Source organism: Leuresthes tenuis, unplaced genomic scaffold (assembly GCF_036924035.1).
Source record: "Leuresthes tenuis unplaced genomic scaffold, fLeuTen1.0.hap1 SCAF_17, whole genome shotgun sequence".
In the NCBI taxonomy this organism is placed as follows: Eukaryota; Metazoa; Chordata; class Actinopteri; order Atheriniformes; family Atherinopsidae; genus Leuresthes; species Leuresthes tenuis.
Window position 1 is genome coordinate 6,067,518 of NW_027325371.1, and position 14,837 is coordinate 6,082,354.

Consider the following 14,837-nt stretch of genomic DNA (forward strand, 5'->3'; position numbering starts at 1 on the left):
GGTAGATTGTGGAGTTGCAGCTCGCTGTCAAATGCTGCTGTGAGCTCATATTTGTCGCTGTGCGGTGTAGGTTTTTTTTTTTTCCTGCGTGCAGTCAGCCGCAAGAAATGGTGAGTGAGAAAGACAGGTAGAGCTCACAGTGTAAACAACCTTGTGACTAGCCAAACCTGATGTTTGTTTGTTTGTCATGTAGTAAAATGTCCGCTGTTTGTAGCTTAACCACGCTTGACATTAAGCCGTTTTTCAAAATCTTATGTCTGTGTTTAGCTACCCAGTGCTAACACAGGCTAGCTTCCGCTTCGTTGGGTAACGTCAATTGTGAACCTCACTTTAGCTGGGGATTGTCTTTGATAATGCTCAAGTTGACAGTGAGTTCAACAGAGATGAGTTCAGACAAAGGGCGTAGAGTTTAACCTAGTTTTGAATTCGTGACAGCTAAAGTAACAAACCTATTTAACCGAGTAGCCAGCTAGCCACAAGAAAGCTAAGTAGCCCGGCTAATGCTCTAATCTATTAAATAACTAAGATGGAAATGTTTGATTAGAGTTATTAAGTTGTTTAACCTTAGATGGGTCCCAAGACAGGGTGTATTATGTACTTGGTAGACTGGGAGGGGTTTCTAATTTATCTGCCCAGTGTTTTGGAAAGCTACTCTTTGCTAATATTTGGTTAAACGACTAGCTTTGGCTAACACTGCGACAGCTAAGTATCGTCATGACGATAGCCAACAGCTGTACCGTGGCTCTTAAAACGCCCAGTTAGGCGTAAAGATTGTCGTCAAATTAAGAAAAATACCTCACTAAAATTCTCTCACCATTAACTTCCACTTTGTGCCTGTAATGTCTCTAATAGATTGTTGTACAACGGAACTTGACACCTTAATTTGTATCAACTTATCTGTTATGTTACACTAGTCCTGCTTTGTTAATATTTTTAGTATTCTTCCCACATGTGACATTAGTCACTTTCTGGGGATTTCTTTTTGTACATCACTTGTGCTTGCAACAAAGTAAGCTCATCTAATTTCCAGGTAATATGTGTATAAAATTGAACTGAAATTGAGATGTCATTTTATTTTCTAGCTTCAGAAGAATCTGAAACAATTCAATCCAGTGTCTTGAATATGAATAAGTTGTATACAGCGTGTTGGGGAAAGCACTATCTTCAGCTATTGAATTTCAGTGATGTAAATGTCTTTACAAGTCATCGGTGTCTCATTCCTATCGTTTCCTCTGCCTCTTGCTCTCACTCAGGATGTGTTTTTAATGATCCGACGTCACAAGACGACCATCTTCACAGATGCCAAAGAGTCCACCACAGTCTATGAGCTGAAACGTATTGTGGAAGGCATTTTGAAGAAGCCACCTGAAGATCAGAGGCTTTATAAGGTGAAATAAACTACCTGGAACATCTTTCAGACAAAACATTTCTCACATGGTTTGTTGCTACTTTTTTACAGACCGACTTGTTCATGTTAAACAACATAGATGTCTGTTTTACAAGTATTTGCTGTACTGTTAAATCATTTTATTAGAAATCATTTAACACGTTTTATTTATTACAAAGTCAATATGACCCTGAAATGCCAACTCAGCTGTTTTTTTTTTTTTTTTTAACACATGAACACTTGAGAGTATTTGTAGAGTTTACAGGAGGAAAGTTTAGACTTTCTTCACAGTTGCTGTGCAAACATGCGCCTCACAGCAGGAGAATCACTGCGTGTTTTAACATCCGGGACTACTGAACAAAAGGTAAAGCCTACGGGAGGTAGTTCATAATGCAGAAATGCACTGTGGAAATTGCAAAAAGATTATCAAATGAGCGGGATTGTGTTGATGTAGAGACGTTATGTACTTTATTTCTAAAATGACAAGTGAGTGGAGAGCAACATGCAGAATGATGCAGCTTTTACTTACCAGGATTGTCACTCGTTTTTACCGTAAATGCTTTGAGGTTCATTTGATATATTTGTGTATGTTCTCACTCACTGAATTTTGTGGGGTCACAACAAGGAAGTTGTCTGGGTAATCGTCTCATAAAGTCTGGCAACACGTGGCGCCTCTGGACCGTTTCAGAGCAGTGTGTCCTGTGTGAAAAATGATTTAATTTTAATATCTTAAGGTTTTAGGCTGTTTTTTTTTTTTTATAGACCTAAACAGGGACATCAGTTGTTGTTGTTCAGAGTTCATTACCGTATTGGTGTTGTGAACAAACGGCAGACTCTTTGGGTTGTTTTTTCCAGGATGATGTGCTGCTTAATGACAGTCAAACTCTTGGAAATTGTGGCTTTACAAATCAAACAGCTCGACCTCAGGCTCCAGCCACGGTGGGATTAGCTTTTCGTCTCGGTGGTGAGTTTGTCAACCTTTGAGCAGCTCATTTGATTGTTTACACTTTGAGCTCATGTTCTTTTTGGTTTGTTCGGATAACCGTCTGCTTGTCTTTTGTCTCATAACGTCCGTTTTGTCTGTGTTATTTTCCCAGATGATTCATTTGAGCAGCTGAGGATCGAGTCTTTCTCCACTCCCCCAGAGCTCCCTGACGTCATGAAGCCACAGGATTCAGGCAGCACAGCCAACGAGCAGGCCGTGCAGTGAGGGAAGGGACACGAGAGGGACATGGAGGGGGTCATAGGGAGGACACACAGTGGGAGGGAGGGGTTGAGTTTTGGGAAGTGATGCCTCAGCGGCTGAAGTTTTCCAGTGTGAACGACAGATCTTCAACAATTACAAACACGGATCCCCCTTGCAAATTTGAGGGGGCTTTAAAGTGGTTAATTTGTCTTGAAATTGGAGAGCAAGTGACCGATAAACGTATAATTTCTCACAGTACCCTTGAGAGACACCTGGCGGACTTGTCACAACACTGTCAGTCATCCATGGGATTGGTAAAGGCTGAACTTATTTAATGAATTTTAGACTTTATTTGGAGTAGGGTTGATACCGCCTTACTTTTGCTGGCTTAAAAGTCAGAGTGGACAAAGTGTAACATTTTTAGACTTTATGTTTGTGTGTTTCTTCATTAAACTATTACCAGGATTAACAAGTTTTTCCCTTTTTTTTTTGGCCTTTGAGGCAGATATACGTGTTGCAACGACTGCTAGAACTTTGTGAATTTCTAAGTTACCATCTGTATTTGATAAATTTTGAACATATTTCTAAAATAAAAATGTATTCACTTGTTGGCGGGTGATATGATGAAAATTCCTTTGTACTTTTGCCAATCAGTAATTAATATTTTCATCATGTTGCTGCTCAGAGAGGTTATTAAAACTGAAACGCAGTAAATGGGGGGGTCTGACTAACTTCTGTGTCCAGTATTGGGTTGCAGCCCATGAAATCTTGGAGATGGCAGCTTTGGTTAGTGGCTTGAGTTGCTTAAAATAAGCATGAAACAGTTTTAGTTAACAGGCAGTAAGTCATGCTGTGTTATGACTTTTATTTGCTAGCAGAGGGCCATTTGACTCCTTGTTAACCCAGAATCAGTACCCCGTTACTCCTTGCTGTTTTTTTTGTAACACCATCAGTACACCCCCCCCCCCCCCCCCCCCCCCCCCCCCCCCCCCCCCCATTTCTCTGCACATCGAGACATCAAATTAGGGAACAGGTGTTGTCATCATTTAGAAAGTTCATTAAAATATATCCCGTATGTATGATTTACCACAGGAAAAGCATTTTCTGACCTGAGAGTGTTGAATGAAACCGTAAATGTTGCATTAAAACATGCTTGAAAATTAAACCTGTTAAACAGTGGGACATACAGAGTTGCACTTGTTAGCGATTTGAAATTAAAAAGTTTTTATCACCTCTGTGTACTGTGGTAATTGATTTCTTAAATTTTAAACAGGCTGATGAGTGCAGAATCAGTCTAATTTTGGAGAAATTATTTTTGTTCACTGAAAATATCAGATCATTGCTGCTCTTCAGTCATTTTAGACATTTATTCTGTTGCCAGTCCCTAGCTGTGCCAAAGCAATGTTTTGACTTTTATGCTTTATAATGATTGGTAAGTGTTCATTTTCTGTTGTTTGATTAACACACGTTGTACTTGTTTAAGAAGTGGACGAAAAATTCAAGTATGACTAATACCACGCAGTGTTCAATTCCCCACGGTTCCTCAACGTCTCATTGATTCTGTATTTTTTCCTGTAGTACCTGAACGCAGCAAACATGCGCTCACAGTTAGCTTTGTGCTGCTAGCAAACGCAAGAGTTCCCGACTGTTGTTGAGCTAACCTCCGTCGTTATATGGCAGAAACGGATTCTGGTTCACCTTTAATTACAAATGGACGTCGGCGATTATATTTTATCGGCGGGAAAAGCTGTTTTGGACATGGTGGAGCGGGAATGGCAGCCTCTGTCAGCGGGTGAGCTGGAGCATCGGTTGGACCAGGCGGTGGAAGAGATCCTGGAGTCAGATCTCGTTGCAAAACTTAAAACGCAGCCTCCACCTACTATTTACGTACAGTTATTGCAGAGTCAAACAAATGCGGTGCCCCAAATTCTTCAAACAACAACCGCAACAATAAGCACCACGGGGGAAAGGGCGGAAGGATCCCAGAAACAGCTGGATATTGTGGACGATGAAGCAGTCAAGGTAATTACAGCGTTTGATTTTGGTCACGCTGTAGTCCTGTGAAAAAAAACCTCTTAGTTTTGATCAAGTATAATAAAGGGTTAAATACTTTTACTTCAGCTGTTTGAACTGCTCATAGAAGACTTTCATGACATATTCACTGGGGTGTTAACGCTGAATGAGATACTGAAATAGCATTTTTCCTTTTAAATAAAATGTTTTTATAAAATATTTGATTCTTAGTGACTCGGCTTTAAATGATTACTTCTTTGTCTTGTGAGATGCCACCAGTAAGAGGCACAGGTGACCAGAGAAGATATACTAAATGTAAATAAATCTGTTTTAGTGGTCACTCAAAGTTTGGTGAAACCATTTCAATGTTGAAATTGAATGTGATTATACTGTTGAATTCACTGAATGACTCTTTTTCGTGTGTGTGTGTGTCACTAGTACATCTCAGACCTGCTTCAAAGCTCTAAATCCAGGGCTCGAATGGCTGGACGGGCTCGCTTATCTCTGTCCCACACCGTCCTCCTGTCTCTCACGCTGCTCTCTGAGCAGGTCAGCTATCGTTCTGTGTCCCGACGTTTCCAGCTGGAGAAAGGAAACATCCACAGGATCTTCTTCTCTTTCTGTGAGCACATCAACCTGTTGGAGGACAAGCACATCAGGTGGCCAGTCGGTGAGTTGATTATGGTGTTTGTTGGAAGATGTCATGGTAAAAAGATGTTCATGCTAACTTACGGTGGTATTTCTTCTCTATTCTCCAGGCAAAGAGGCTGAAGCAGTACTTTTCCCGTTTTCCAATATGCTTGGAAAAGATGGGCAGGAAGAGGGGCAAGGTGTCCCTCAGGTCCTGGGAGTGTTGGGACACACGCAGATCCCTATCCGTCTGCCTATGGGCAGACATGACATTGAGAGCGCAGCACCTGAGGTGAAAAGGATGAAGAAGGACGTCCATCCAGACTCCTGGTTAAACCTTGAGCTTGTGTGCAATCGTATTGGCCAGTTTCTACACTGTAGAATCAGCAAAGGATCTGATGTGGAAAGAGGCAAGGCTCTGACTGACAGACTCAAACAGCAGCCTGAGCTGATGCCGTCAGGCTCATGCATCGTGGCCAGAGCTGATTACCCTCTAACCGCACATGTTTTAACCCCATACAGAAGAAGTTACGGACCAAAAGAAGAGCTCTTTAACAAAACCCTGGAGGAGCATTTTCAGATCCTAGATCAGACTGTTGCCAACCTGAAAGCCAGATTTCAAAGACTCAAATATCTGGATATTGGAAACTATGACAGAGCGAGAGCTGTTGTTCTGACCGCTTGTGTGTTACACAATGTGTTTGTGAACATGGGACAAGTGGTGCGAGGAGACTTTGAGAAAGACGGAGCCTTAAGCCATGAACGACAGGGGGAAGAAGATGAGCAGGGTATATGTAGACGTGACGCCATTGCAGATTTGCTGTTTAAAAATTTGGATTTTGTTGGCAAACTTGCATAAATAAAAGTTTATTTTAACATAATCTCAACTTTCTGAATTTGTTTCCATGCCAACACTCCGAGTGCCCATTAAGCATGTCAATATTAGTATTATTTTTTAACTTAAACTTCAAAGCTACAACCAGTTTCATCACATTTTACATATGAGAACTAAACATTAAAAATACTTTATTTTTAACAGATTTAGACAGTTAACAACAGCTATGACTTTAATCTGAGATAATCATAGATATTAAAGTTACCACTATTGGTATAACTGATACCTGTCATAATAGAAATACAAAAAAGATTAGTACAGATCATGATATTAAAGCTGTTAGCTGCATCAGAAACCAACTGACACTTTTATTATTGTAATGCCATGAACCACAGGTCGAGACAGGCACGTATAAAACGTGATGAAGGTTATATTGCAGGGTTGATTACTGCAATGTACGGAACAGGGATTAAATAACATTAACACTTCACATCCACATTGTTTGTAAATGCTTGTATCATGCCAGTAACTTTTTATTTCAGTATGTAGTGATTAGGCAGGAAGATATGTTGCAGTTTCTACTTTGACCACTAGGGGTCACTGAACATGGAGGGTGGTACATCTTTCAACATAAAACAGTTAAAGAAGAGCACTGCTATGCAATCCATGCCTTCCATGACACATCATATTCATAATAAGTATCAATATATCTGTCAACTTCTTTCTGATGGCCTTATTTTCATAATCTCTGGGTCTTCTATAAAAATATATCAAGACTGTCTCTGCTTTGGTGAAGTGATGTTTGTTATTCTTTCTCTTTAGATTCTCACAGAAAACACAACCTGGAAACCAATCTACATGAACCATTATCCTTGTGCAGTATCATGAAAGATTTTGGTATGAGCAAACCACATGTCTCCTCTGGTTTAATGTCCATCCTTTGACGTGTCTGTGCTGTTCTTCTGAGCCAGGCTGGAGATAGCCTGAGCCAAGTTGTTGATGGCCTCGATTTTCCTCTCCTCCAGTGCTTTCTGCTGTGCCCACATGTTCATCTTCCTCTCCTGAAGCTCCATGTACAGCTGGAGTATGTCCTGTGGAGGCCTGGTGGAGCAGGGAGCAGCCGTTATAGGAGGTGTAGGAAGGATTGGGGTAAACCTTTTGCTGGTTATGGCCTTTCCCACTCTTGTCTCACTGAGTTTGGTCCTGCGCTGGGCTTCAATCTCCTCCCTGCTTTTACCCAAGACCTCATGCATGACTTTGAAGAACTCCCAGTGGACACTAGCCGCCCCCAGCCGCTTAGCCCTTTCTGCGTTCTTCCTGTATGTGGCCAGCATATTTCTCCACTTGAGATCACACTCGTATGCCTTCACAGTGATATCGGTGACTTCTGATTCTCTCAGTTTGGCATTCACCTTCTCTGCCACCAGTTCCCAAAGTTTCTTTTTCTTACACACTGGCTGGTCAAAAGCCTGATCCATTTCCAGCCGGGTATTGACAAGGTGCCATGTAGCTTGCAGCGTCCAAATAAATTCTAGAGATGGAAAGGCAAGGCATTTTAAGGTTCATAAATGTATGACCTTGAAAATTAACATTGCTCCCTCCCCCCAAGTTTGATAATTTTATAAGTGATGACTTATTTAGTTAAAAGAATATGTGAAAGTTACAATATGATATTAATGGTTCATGTCACTAATAACTGAGTATTTGATTATATTGCAAAACAGACAGATGCAGCGCGCTCATCAGGCCCTCTTCGCATCAGGCGATGACTGGATGAAACCTGATTAACTTCAGACTGTGAATACTAACCTGCTTTTGATTTATCAGTGTCCATACTGGACACGACCGTTTCCTTTCCCTCCACTTCAGTATTTGGTATAACAATTGTCTCGATTACCTCCATGCTGTTAAACAAAAAACATCAAAACTGAAGTTATTTATCCGCTGTATACCTATCGCGGAGTTTAACAACCTTTCAGAGGCACCGATGTGTTTTCTCACGTAGAAAAAAACGATGAATTTTACAACGTTGTTAAGCAATCTGGGAAGTGTAGTCCGATTTGGATGACGAAAATGGGGTTTGTGTATTCACAACCCTTTAAAAAACTACAATCCCCGAATGCTTCAACGTATTTGACGCAAGTGTAATGTAATCGTTGTCATGGGGAATGTAGTTCATATATGGCACGAAATGAGGGGAAAGCTACGAAAGGCAACACAATTTAAACTACAAGTCCCAGAATATGTGCAACCGACCCACCTCTTCAATCCCTTCTCGCTCCCGCGACCGCCCCTGTTTTGTTGTTTGGCTAAAGATGGCGTTAGCGGCTAATACAGGCGATTGCATTTTGTTTCACAAAATTTATCCGACCAGTGGTAACAAAACATTGATGAAATAGAGCTTTAATTCGCCATTTCATGTACAAAAAAGTATTATATCGAGCAAATACATGTCCACTACGTAGAATAACGCGTGTTTAGTCTTCTCAGGATGTAGGCCTGTTTTTTAGGGAGTGGACCGAAGCTGTGAACTCCATTTCCCATCAGCGAGTGCTGCGTCAGGTGGTACAACTTTCGTTTTTCCTGCCGGTATCTGTAGTTTCCGAGCACTTGTTATAACTAACGTACACTTTTACAGAAAATGTATTAATTTCGAAAGCGTACACTTTCACTACCTGAGTAATCGGCTAACATTTAAAAGTAAAGCGATATGCTATTTAATTAATCAGTATTTCACTTGAAGAGTGCAGTGATGCGCCAGGGTGTATATAATATTTCTCTGAGCAGAGAAAAGAAAAGTTAAAACTATCCGTTGAATGATAGAGTGAGGAAAAATGGCTGCATCACCTGTGAAAGGTGACCGGAAGCACTTAAAAGTATCTTCCAAAGAGGGGCAACCATCATCACCAGAGTCCTCTTTGAGCTGGTGCTTGGCTCACCTCTCCAAACCTGGATCAGGTACTGAACGTCAGGCAGATTCTGGTGGTGGCAAAGAAATGGACAAGAGGTCTAAAGTCTCTCAGTGGCGAGCTCTAGTTGCTATACGAACGCAGCACATCAAGGGTGGTAAGGATGGCATTGCCAAATTCAGAGGTCATGGCGGCCTCCGACCCCTGTTGAACCTGCTCAAACACCCGGAGTGCTCCAGGAAAACTCTGGACCTGGCTCTCAGCATCCTGGCCAACTGCTGCACTGAACTCGAGACTCGCGTGGAGGTGAGATGAAATTGATAGAAGTGCATGTCTTCACTGTCTTTTTTAAGCATCCTAACATTTAGAATGTATTCCACGATAGGTTCGTAAACTGGATGGAATAAATATCGTGGGTAAGTGGTGAACACATATATCCCCAAAAATCGGCTCTTGATTAATATTATGATTATTTTATCTAAATAAATTATTCAATGTCTCAGTGGACATCATGAAGAAAAATGTGGCCTTTGAGACGGTTCAGAACCGAGCGGCCCGGGCTTTGGGGAACCTGGCCATGGATCCAGAGAGCGCTGCCCTCATCCATTCTGCTGGTAATTATGAAATGTTGCTCCTTCTCTCTGCTTCATGAAATTGTAATCATGCATGGACTAAGACACAAATCCTATTATTAATGTGATATGATTAGACATTCGGAGCATTAGTTGTTCAAACTGTACCACTAATTCAGTTTAAACTTGCTTAAAACACACTCGGTTGTAACAGTCTCCACACAAATTCTAATTTTAACCTTCTTTTTTTTTTAGGCGGGTGTAATATTTAAATTCTAAATAAACCAAGTTATTAGTATTATCCACAAATTACTGTCATTGGTGGAGATTTTAATGTGTATGATCTATGTTTCTTTTTGCTCTGCTTATCCATGAGTGGTGGATTAATGATGCATGACTCAGCACTATTTTATCTGATTCCTCTGTTGTTTATCTTTTGATTGATAATTGTTCTCTTTTTCATACAGGGGGTGTTCCTCTTCTTCTCCTATGTGTGTCCCTGTCCTCTGCCCCATCTTCTCCCACAGCTGCTCCACCCACAGACTGTCCCAAGCTGGAGTGTGCTCAGTCAGCTGCTCGTGCCCTTCTGTACCTCTCAGATACACCCTCAAACCGCTTATCACTGCTCACCCAGGGGGCATTATCTGCCCTCGCCCCTCTCATTTCTCCAGAATATCCCCAGGGGTTGAGGCGGGCAGCACTTAAGACGCTCCACGAGCTGACCAGGGGCTGCGGAGTTGAATGTGCCAGGGACGTGTCCCGTTCTGGGGTCCTGGCTCAGCTTGGCGCCATGGCATCAGGGGATTCTGGGAAATCCTTTGAAGAACTTGCGCTCAAAACACTGGCCAACATGTGCTCCCAAGGTTGTCTGCGCCCTCTTGTGGGGTCTCTTGGGGTCATTCAGAAATTTGTTGTAGAGGTTAAAAAGGACCCACTGAAGTCGGGAGTCTTCCTTAAGGCTCTGTGCTTGTGCTGCAAAGAGGCAGTGAACCGGGCCAAAGTGAAGGACAGCGGAGGTTTGGAGGTGCTTGTTGGCTTTTTGTCTGCTCATCAGAGTTACCCACTTTCCAAACTAGCTATTCTGGCCTGTGTAGACTTTGTTTTTGATGAATCTGCCATGGAACAGTTACAAGAGCTTGGGCTGGTCCCTCTTCTTGTCACACGACTAGTCAAGCTCACCAGAGGAGAGGAACAGATAGCTGAGAAGTTGGATGTGAGCTTATCCTCCAGCATGTCTTCCACTGAGCTTCTACACTCCCCGGGTTTAGATTCCTTTGACTTTCCCCCACCTGAGGGGTACAAGAGGGAGGAACCTGGTCGGGAGCAAGGTTCATCAAGCTTTTTAAGTCTCAGGTAAGGAAAATGATTTAACAAACATATTTTCTCAGTGAATAATGACATTATTCTGCTATTCTATGTTGTTTATGTGCATGGCAATGGTTCTTTCCAGGTCCTGGTTGCTGTCTGAGGGACTGATATCTTCTGAGGGGGACCTGCTGGATTCCTCTGGTGTGGATGGGGATTGGGGTAGTCCTCAAGTCCCACCACCTTCATCCCCTCAAACGTCTTCCCCAAACCCACATTCCAGTTCCTCTCTTAAAAACTCATCATCAACCACTTCTGCTGTATCTGCTGCGGTAAAAAAGGCAGCCCAGCCTTCCCCTGTGTCCTCCTCTCTTTCAGGCAGGGTCACTGATCAACTTCCCTCCAGTGTACTCACACCTCAGAACCAGACTAGTTCTTCCACCTTCACCCCTCCTAATAAACCAACCCAAACACCTGTCTCTCCATCAAAGTTCTCATCCCCACAGAAAAAGAGAAGGGCTCACTCAGCAGCTTGCTTGACTAAAGTCACTCTTGAAACCCCTCCCTCTGTGTCCCGACAAATGGCTTATCATCACCCTTATCACCCTGAACCCTGGACAACCGAGTCTCCCATCCTGCTGCTGCTGTCGCGCTTCTCCCACGGTAGTGACCCAAGTGCCGCTCTGGTCAACTCGGGCGTCATGTCCGGCTTGCTCTACTACCTCACACAGCACCAGGACCCAAGCAGCAGGTGTTTCCGTTTGCTTTGCAGGCTGAGCTGCAACCCAAATTGTTTGCAGGCACTGGTTCGAACCGGTTCTGTAGCGCTAATTCAACACCATCTCTGCCAGAGAGAAGGCGGATTAAAGGGAGAGGAGAGGCAGACGGACCGAGTGAAAGTCAAAGTCAAACAGCTGGGTGAGTTAATCTTGTTTTGTTATTGTTTATAAAACGGGTTAATTCATTAATTTTAGTAGGACATTGATACTTTTAATCACCCATCAAGAATTGGCTTTTACATGGTCATAAAAACACGTCAGGCTTCATTTTGGATGGGAACAGTCTGTAATGGCGTGCCAACCTTGTAGGTGCTGCTCTTTTGAACAACCTGCGTGTGCAGTGTGAGTCTGGGTTTGGTGCCGGTGTTCTTGCTCATGTGATGCTGAGCGGCTCCGAGTCTGACAAGATGAACTGTGCACTTTCTCTGCCATTCATCAGCAGGTGAGAACATTTAGATTTAGATGACTTTCTGGTCAGTGAATGATTTGTTGCTTACTTTAGTTATTACTGTAGCCTCTGATTTAATGTGACGCAACTTGATGCTGTTTAAAATCTCATAAAGTGTCCAAATGTGAGCTGTAAAGTTTCTTATTCTCAACAGCAACAAATCCTTGTTGAAGAAGCTTCTTCTGGATAGTGGTGGGCTGCTCTTAGCGCTGCAGCCCCTTGGCTGTGATGCTGATGATGAGGTGGATGAAGAGCACTCTGCAGAGTGTGAACGACTGCTTCTTGACTTGCTTAATTCACAACACTCAGGTTTGACCGCTCAGCCCCATTCTCTGTACTTCTCTCTCTTGATCGGAAGCCTGTCAGCTCTGACTGCTAAAACACAGTTCTCCCAAAAAATGACAAATCCAGTTAAGATTCAGTCGGTCAGTAACGTTGGCAGAGATTCACCCCCTCCCTCGAAAAAGCTTCGCCTTGCTGACATATGTCCTTATGGCATCTCAAACTTTGACCTGGTCTTGCTGCTGGATGACGGGACCCGGGTCCCAGCCAATAGGGAGGCTGTGGCTGGGCTGGAGGGCTCCGATGGAGTTGGCTCTGAATACTTCAGGGCTCTGTTGAGAGGAGGCTTTGGAGAAGCTCAGGCCAATGCAGAAGAAGCCATTCATATCAAAGATGTTAGTGTAGGTATGTTACTCCCAGTGGTGCATTACCTGCATGGATGTTGCCTCGGCAAGGCCACAGAAACAACGAGAGATGAGGATGGAGGGAGCGGAAGGCAGTGTCAGATTTTGGACACATTGGTTCTTGACGGGCTGAGTATCTGCCAGAATGAGACAAAGCTGTCAACACAGGAGTTAATTTTCCAGAAAACACCTTTAGGTGAGATGATGATTGGAGCTTGCCGTTTCTTGGTAAATGACCTACAAAGAGAGTTAGAAGATCTTTGTGTGTCACTTCTCTTTTCCTGCTTGACAAAACCTTCCTGTAAAGGTGTGCCAGCTCCCACAGATGACAGCGCTGAAAAGGAGCTAGAATGCCCCGAGTCTGCTGAGGAGAACCTGGCTATTCGAACATTGGAGCTTGAGCTGACTGGACAGATAAAGAAACTGAACAGTTCCCTACAGCAAACAAAGAGTGAGAAAGCTTCTTTTGGTGGAACGGTTCAGAAAGTTAATGCAGCTTTAGACAAAAACATAATCAAAAGAGTCGCCTCTATTTCTAAATCGGTCCCTGCAACAATTTACAAATCACTTTATCCAGAAGAGTTGACATTGGGACCAAAGAACGTGATGAAAGGTGCAACACAGCTTGTGAAACCTCCTGCTGAGGGCTCTCACCCTTCCTCTCCAGCTGCTGCTGCTGCAGTTGAGGCCCTGGCTGTTTTGCTCCCCCAGTTGTACTGGTTTTCCCAGCGATACAACTATCCTGCATTGGGTCGGACCTGCCTGTCTTTGTTGCTGAGCAGTTTGGACTATCCTAAACCGTTTTTGTCCTCCTCCGTTGCTGGGGATTGCCTTCGCAGACTAGCCAGAGAGGCGGACTGTACAGAGACTCTGAAACAGGATCTGCTCAGCCTGGCCTCGGCAGCCCTGAGCTGAACAGCAGGGACATTTTTGACTGAAGTGAATTAAATTCATAGGCCAGTGTAAGCCAGAGCCGACTTAGTGAGCTTCTAGAGTTGCCATTGTCTTACTTTTACGAAAAACCGCATGAATTCCTGTAAAACAATGAATTTCTTCAGGTCTTACAGAGGTGTTGGATTATTTTCAGATTTTTGAAGCTTTCAGTTGAGCTTTGAGGTAATTTCAGCCTGTCCTGTCACGGCATTCTTTTGTTATATTTTTGTTTCATTCAGTTCTTTTCTAATGGCATTTATATTGTCATTTTTACTTTAATTTTCAGTTTAAATGAATAATACCAGTTGTTTTGATAAATGTCATGTAGCTGGATTCATCAGGGTTGGTCTAGAAGACAGTTGTTTATTTTGTACATAAGAGATGATATGGAATAGCAGATATACGCAGTATACATTTCACTTGTTCGGTATAGATTTATGCCACTAAATATATTGTTGGAACATCACTCTGCTTTCAGTTTTCTGTTTTTGCCACCCCAGATCAGTCAAAAAATGTCACCTCAGATCATTTTGTGTGGACTTTGTGTTTATTATGAACCATCTACATGTTTCCTCTGCTGGCTGTGTTTTGCTTCTCATTAACCTACCGGTAACTGAACGTTTCGACATCATATCTGAATGACCACCTCGCACCCTGGTTGGATGAAGTGATGTTCACGCTCAACATGGCACAAGGCTGAAGTGCTGCAGCTGCATTTGCAGCTACGCTTGGAGAACTTAGCTGAGAGCTTAAATGGTCCAAAATTCCTCTGAAATAGCTGACAGTTTTGTCTAATTTTTTCCTTCTCCAGCACAGAGTTAGATACAATTACCAGGTTTCTGTTTACTAGTGAAGCAAATCTGAAGGGGTTGTTTTTAAAAGCCACAAAAAGAAATGAGTCGGACTTGTATTGGCTTGTTAGAAGTGAGGAAACATGCTTCAAAGTGTGCCAGAGGGTGGCAGTATAGGCTATATTGCTAATGGTTGTAACTCATAAGAAGAAGTTGTCCTAAAGGAAAATAGAGTTCTTACCTTTACACACACACACATATATACATTTATATATATATATATGTGTGTGTGTGTGTGTGTGTAACATAGATTTTGGTAACCCTGGTAGTTCTATAGAAAAGGAGCCATGAAGAGGATGCAGT

At 42.7% G+C, this 14,837-nt stretch overlaps 4 protein-coding genes across 5 annotated transcripts; 3 read left to right on the forward strand and 1 right to left on the reverse strand.

Annotated features, from left to right (window-relative positions):
• Positions 1-18: 18 nt before the first annotated feature.
• Positions 19-3,187, forward strand: elob (elongin B). 2 transcript variants are annotated; one of them, XM_072368555.1, is made up of 4 exons: positions 19-110; positions 1,254-1,388; positions 2,243-2,351; positions 2,485-3,187. In XM_072368555.1, the coding sequence occupies exons 1-4, from the start codon at positions 108-110 to the stop codon at positions 2,595-2,597; spliced, it is 360 nt and encodes a 119-aa protein (XP_072224656.1). In that variant the 5' UTR covers positions 19-107; the 3' UTR covers positions 2,598-3,187. The 2 variants fall into 2 exon arrangements, with proteins under 2 accessions (XP_072224656.1, XP_072224657.1); XM_072368556.1 differs by having other exon boundaries at positions 93-127.
• A 982-nt stretch (positions 3,188-4,169) lies between these two features.
• On the forward strand, positions 4,170-6,075 carry LOC140273253 (uncharacterized). Its single transcript, XM_072368772.1, has 3 exons — positions 4,170-4,595; positions 5,025-5,256; positions 5,345-6,075. The coding sequence occupies exons 1-3, from the start codon at positions 4,284-4,286 to the stop codon at positions 6,073-6,075; spliced, it is 1,275 nt and encodes a 424-aa protein (XP_072224873.1). The 5' UTR covers positions 4,170-4,283.
• A 300-nt stretch (positions 6,076-6,375) lies between these two features.
• On the reverse strand, positions 6,376-8,065 carry LOC140273028 (uncharacterized). The gene is made up of 2 exons (XM_072368553.1): positions 7,861-8,065; positions 6,376-7,582 (listed from the first exon to the last, which is right to left on the reverse strand). The coding sequence occupies exons 1-2, from the start codon at positions 7,952-7,954 to the stop codon at positions 6,978-6,980; spliced, it is 699 nt and encodes a 232-aa protein (XP_072224654.1). The 5' UTR covers positions 7,955-8,065; the 3' UTR covers positions 6,376-6,977.
• Positions 8,066-8,360: 295 nt separating this feature from the next.
• armc5 (armadillo repeat containing 5) lies at positions 8,361-14,149 on the forward strand. The gene is made up of 7 exons (XM_072368811.1): positions 8,361-9,266; positions 9,346-9,376; positions 9,464-9,574; positions 10,000-10,885; positions 10,983-11,755; positions 11,926-12,058; positions 12,219-14,149. The coding sequence occupies exons 1-7, from the start codon at positions 8,886-8,888 to the stop codon at positions 13,663-13,665; spliced, it is 3,762 nt and encodes a 1,253-aa protein (XP_072224912.1). The 5' UTR covers positions 8,361-8,885; the 3' UTR covers positions 13,666-14,149.
• Positions 14,150-14,837: the final 688 nt, after the last annotated feature.

Bases quoted from the DNA above. Each gene is read 5' to 3' on its own strand.
- elob (XM_072368555.1), top strand. The intron at 1,389-2,242 runs GTGAAATAAACT...TGTTTTTTCCAG, and splicing joins AAGATCAGAGGCTTTATAAG to GATGATGTGCTGCTTAATGA. The intron at 2,352-2,484 runs GTGAGTTTGTCA...TTATTTTCCCAG, and splicing joins ATTAGCTTTTCGTCTCGGTG to ATGATTCATTTGAGCAGCTG.
- LOC140273253 (XM_072368772.1), top strand. From the start codon at position 4,284: ATGGACGTCGGCGATTATATTTTATCGGCGGGAAAAGCTGTTTTGGAC. The intron at 4,596-5,024 runs GTAATTACAGCG...GTGTGTCACTAG, and splicing joins TGGACGATGAAGCAGTCAAG to TACATCTCAGACCTGCTTCA. The intron at 5,257-5,344 runs GTGAGTTGATTA...TCTATTCTCCAG, and splicing joins GCACATCAGGTGGCCAGTCG to GCAAAGAGGCTGAAGCAGTA.
- LOC140273028 (XM_072368553.1), bottom strand. From the start codon at position 7,954: ATGGAGGTAATCGAGACAATTGTTATACCAAATACTGAAGTGGAGGGA. The intron at 7,583-7,860 runs GTTAGTATTCAC...TTCCATCTCTAG, and splicing joins CACTGATAAATCAAAAGCAG to AATTTATTTGGACGCTGCAA.
- armc5 (XM_072368811.1), top strand. From the start codon at position 8,886: ATGGCTGCATCACCTGTGAAAGGTGACCGGAAGCACTTAAAAGTATCT. The intron at 9,377-9,463 runs GTAAGTGGTGAA...TCAATGTCTCAG, and splicing joins GGATGGAATAAATATCGTGG to TGGACATCATGAAGAAAAAT. The intron at 12,059-12,218 runs GTGAGAACATTT...TATTCTCAACAG, and splicing joins TCTCTGCCATTCATCAGCAG to CAACAAATCCTTGTTGAAGA.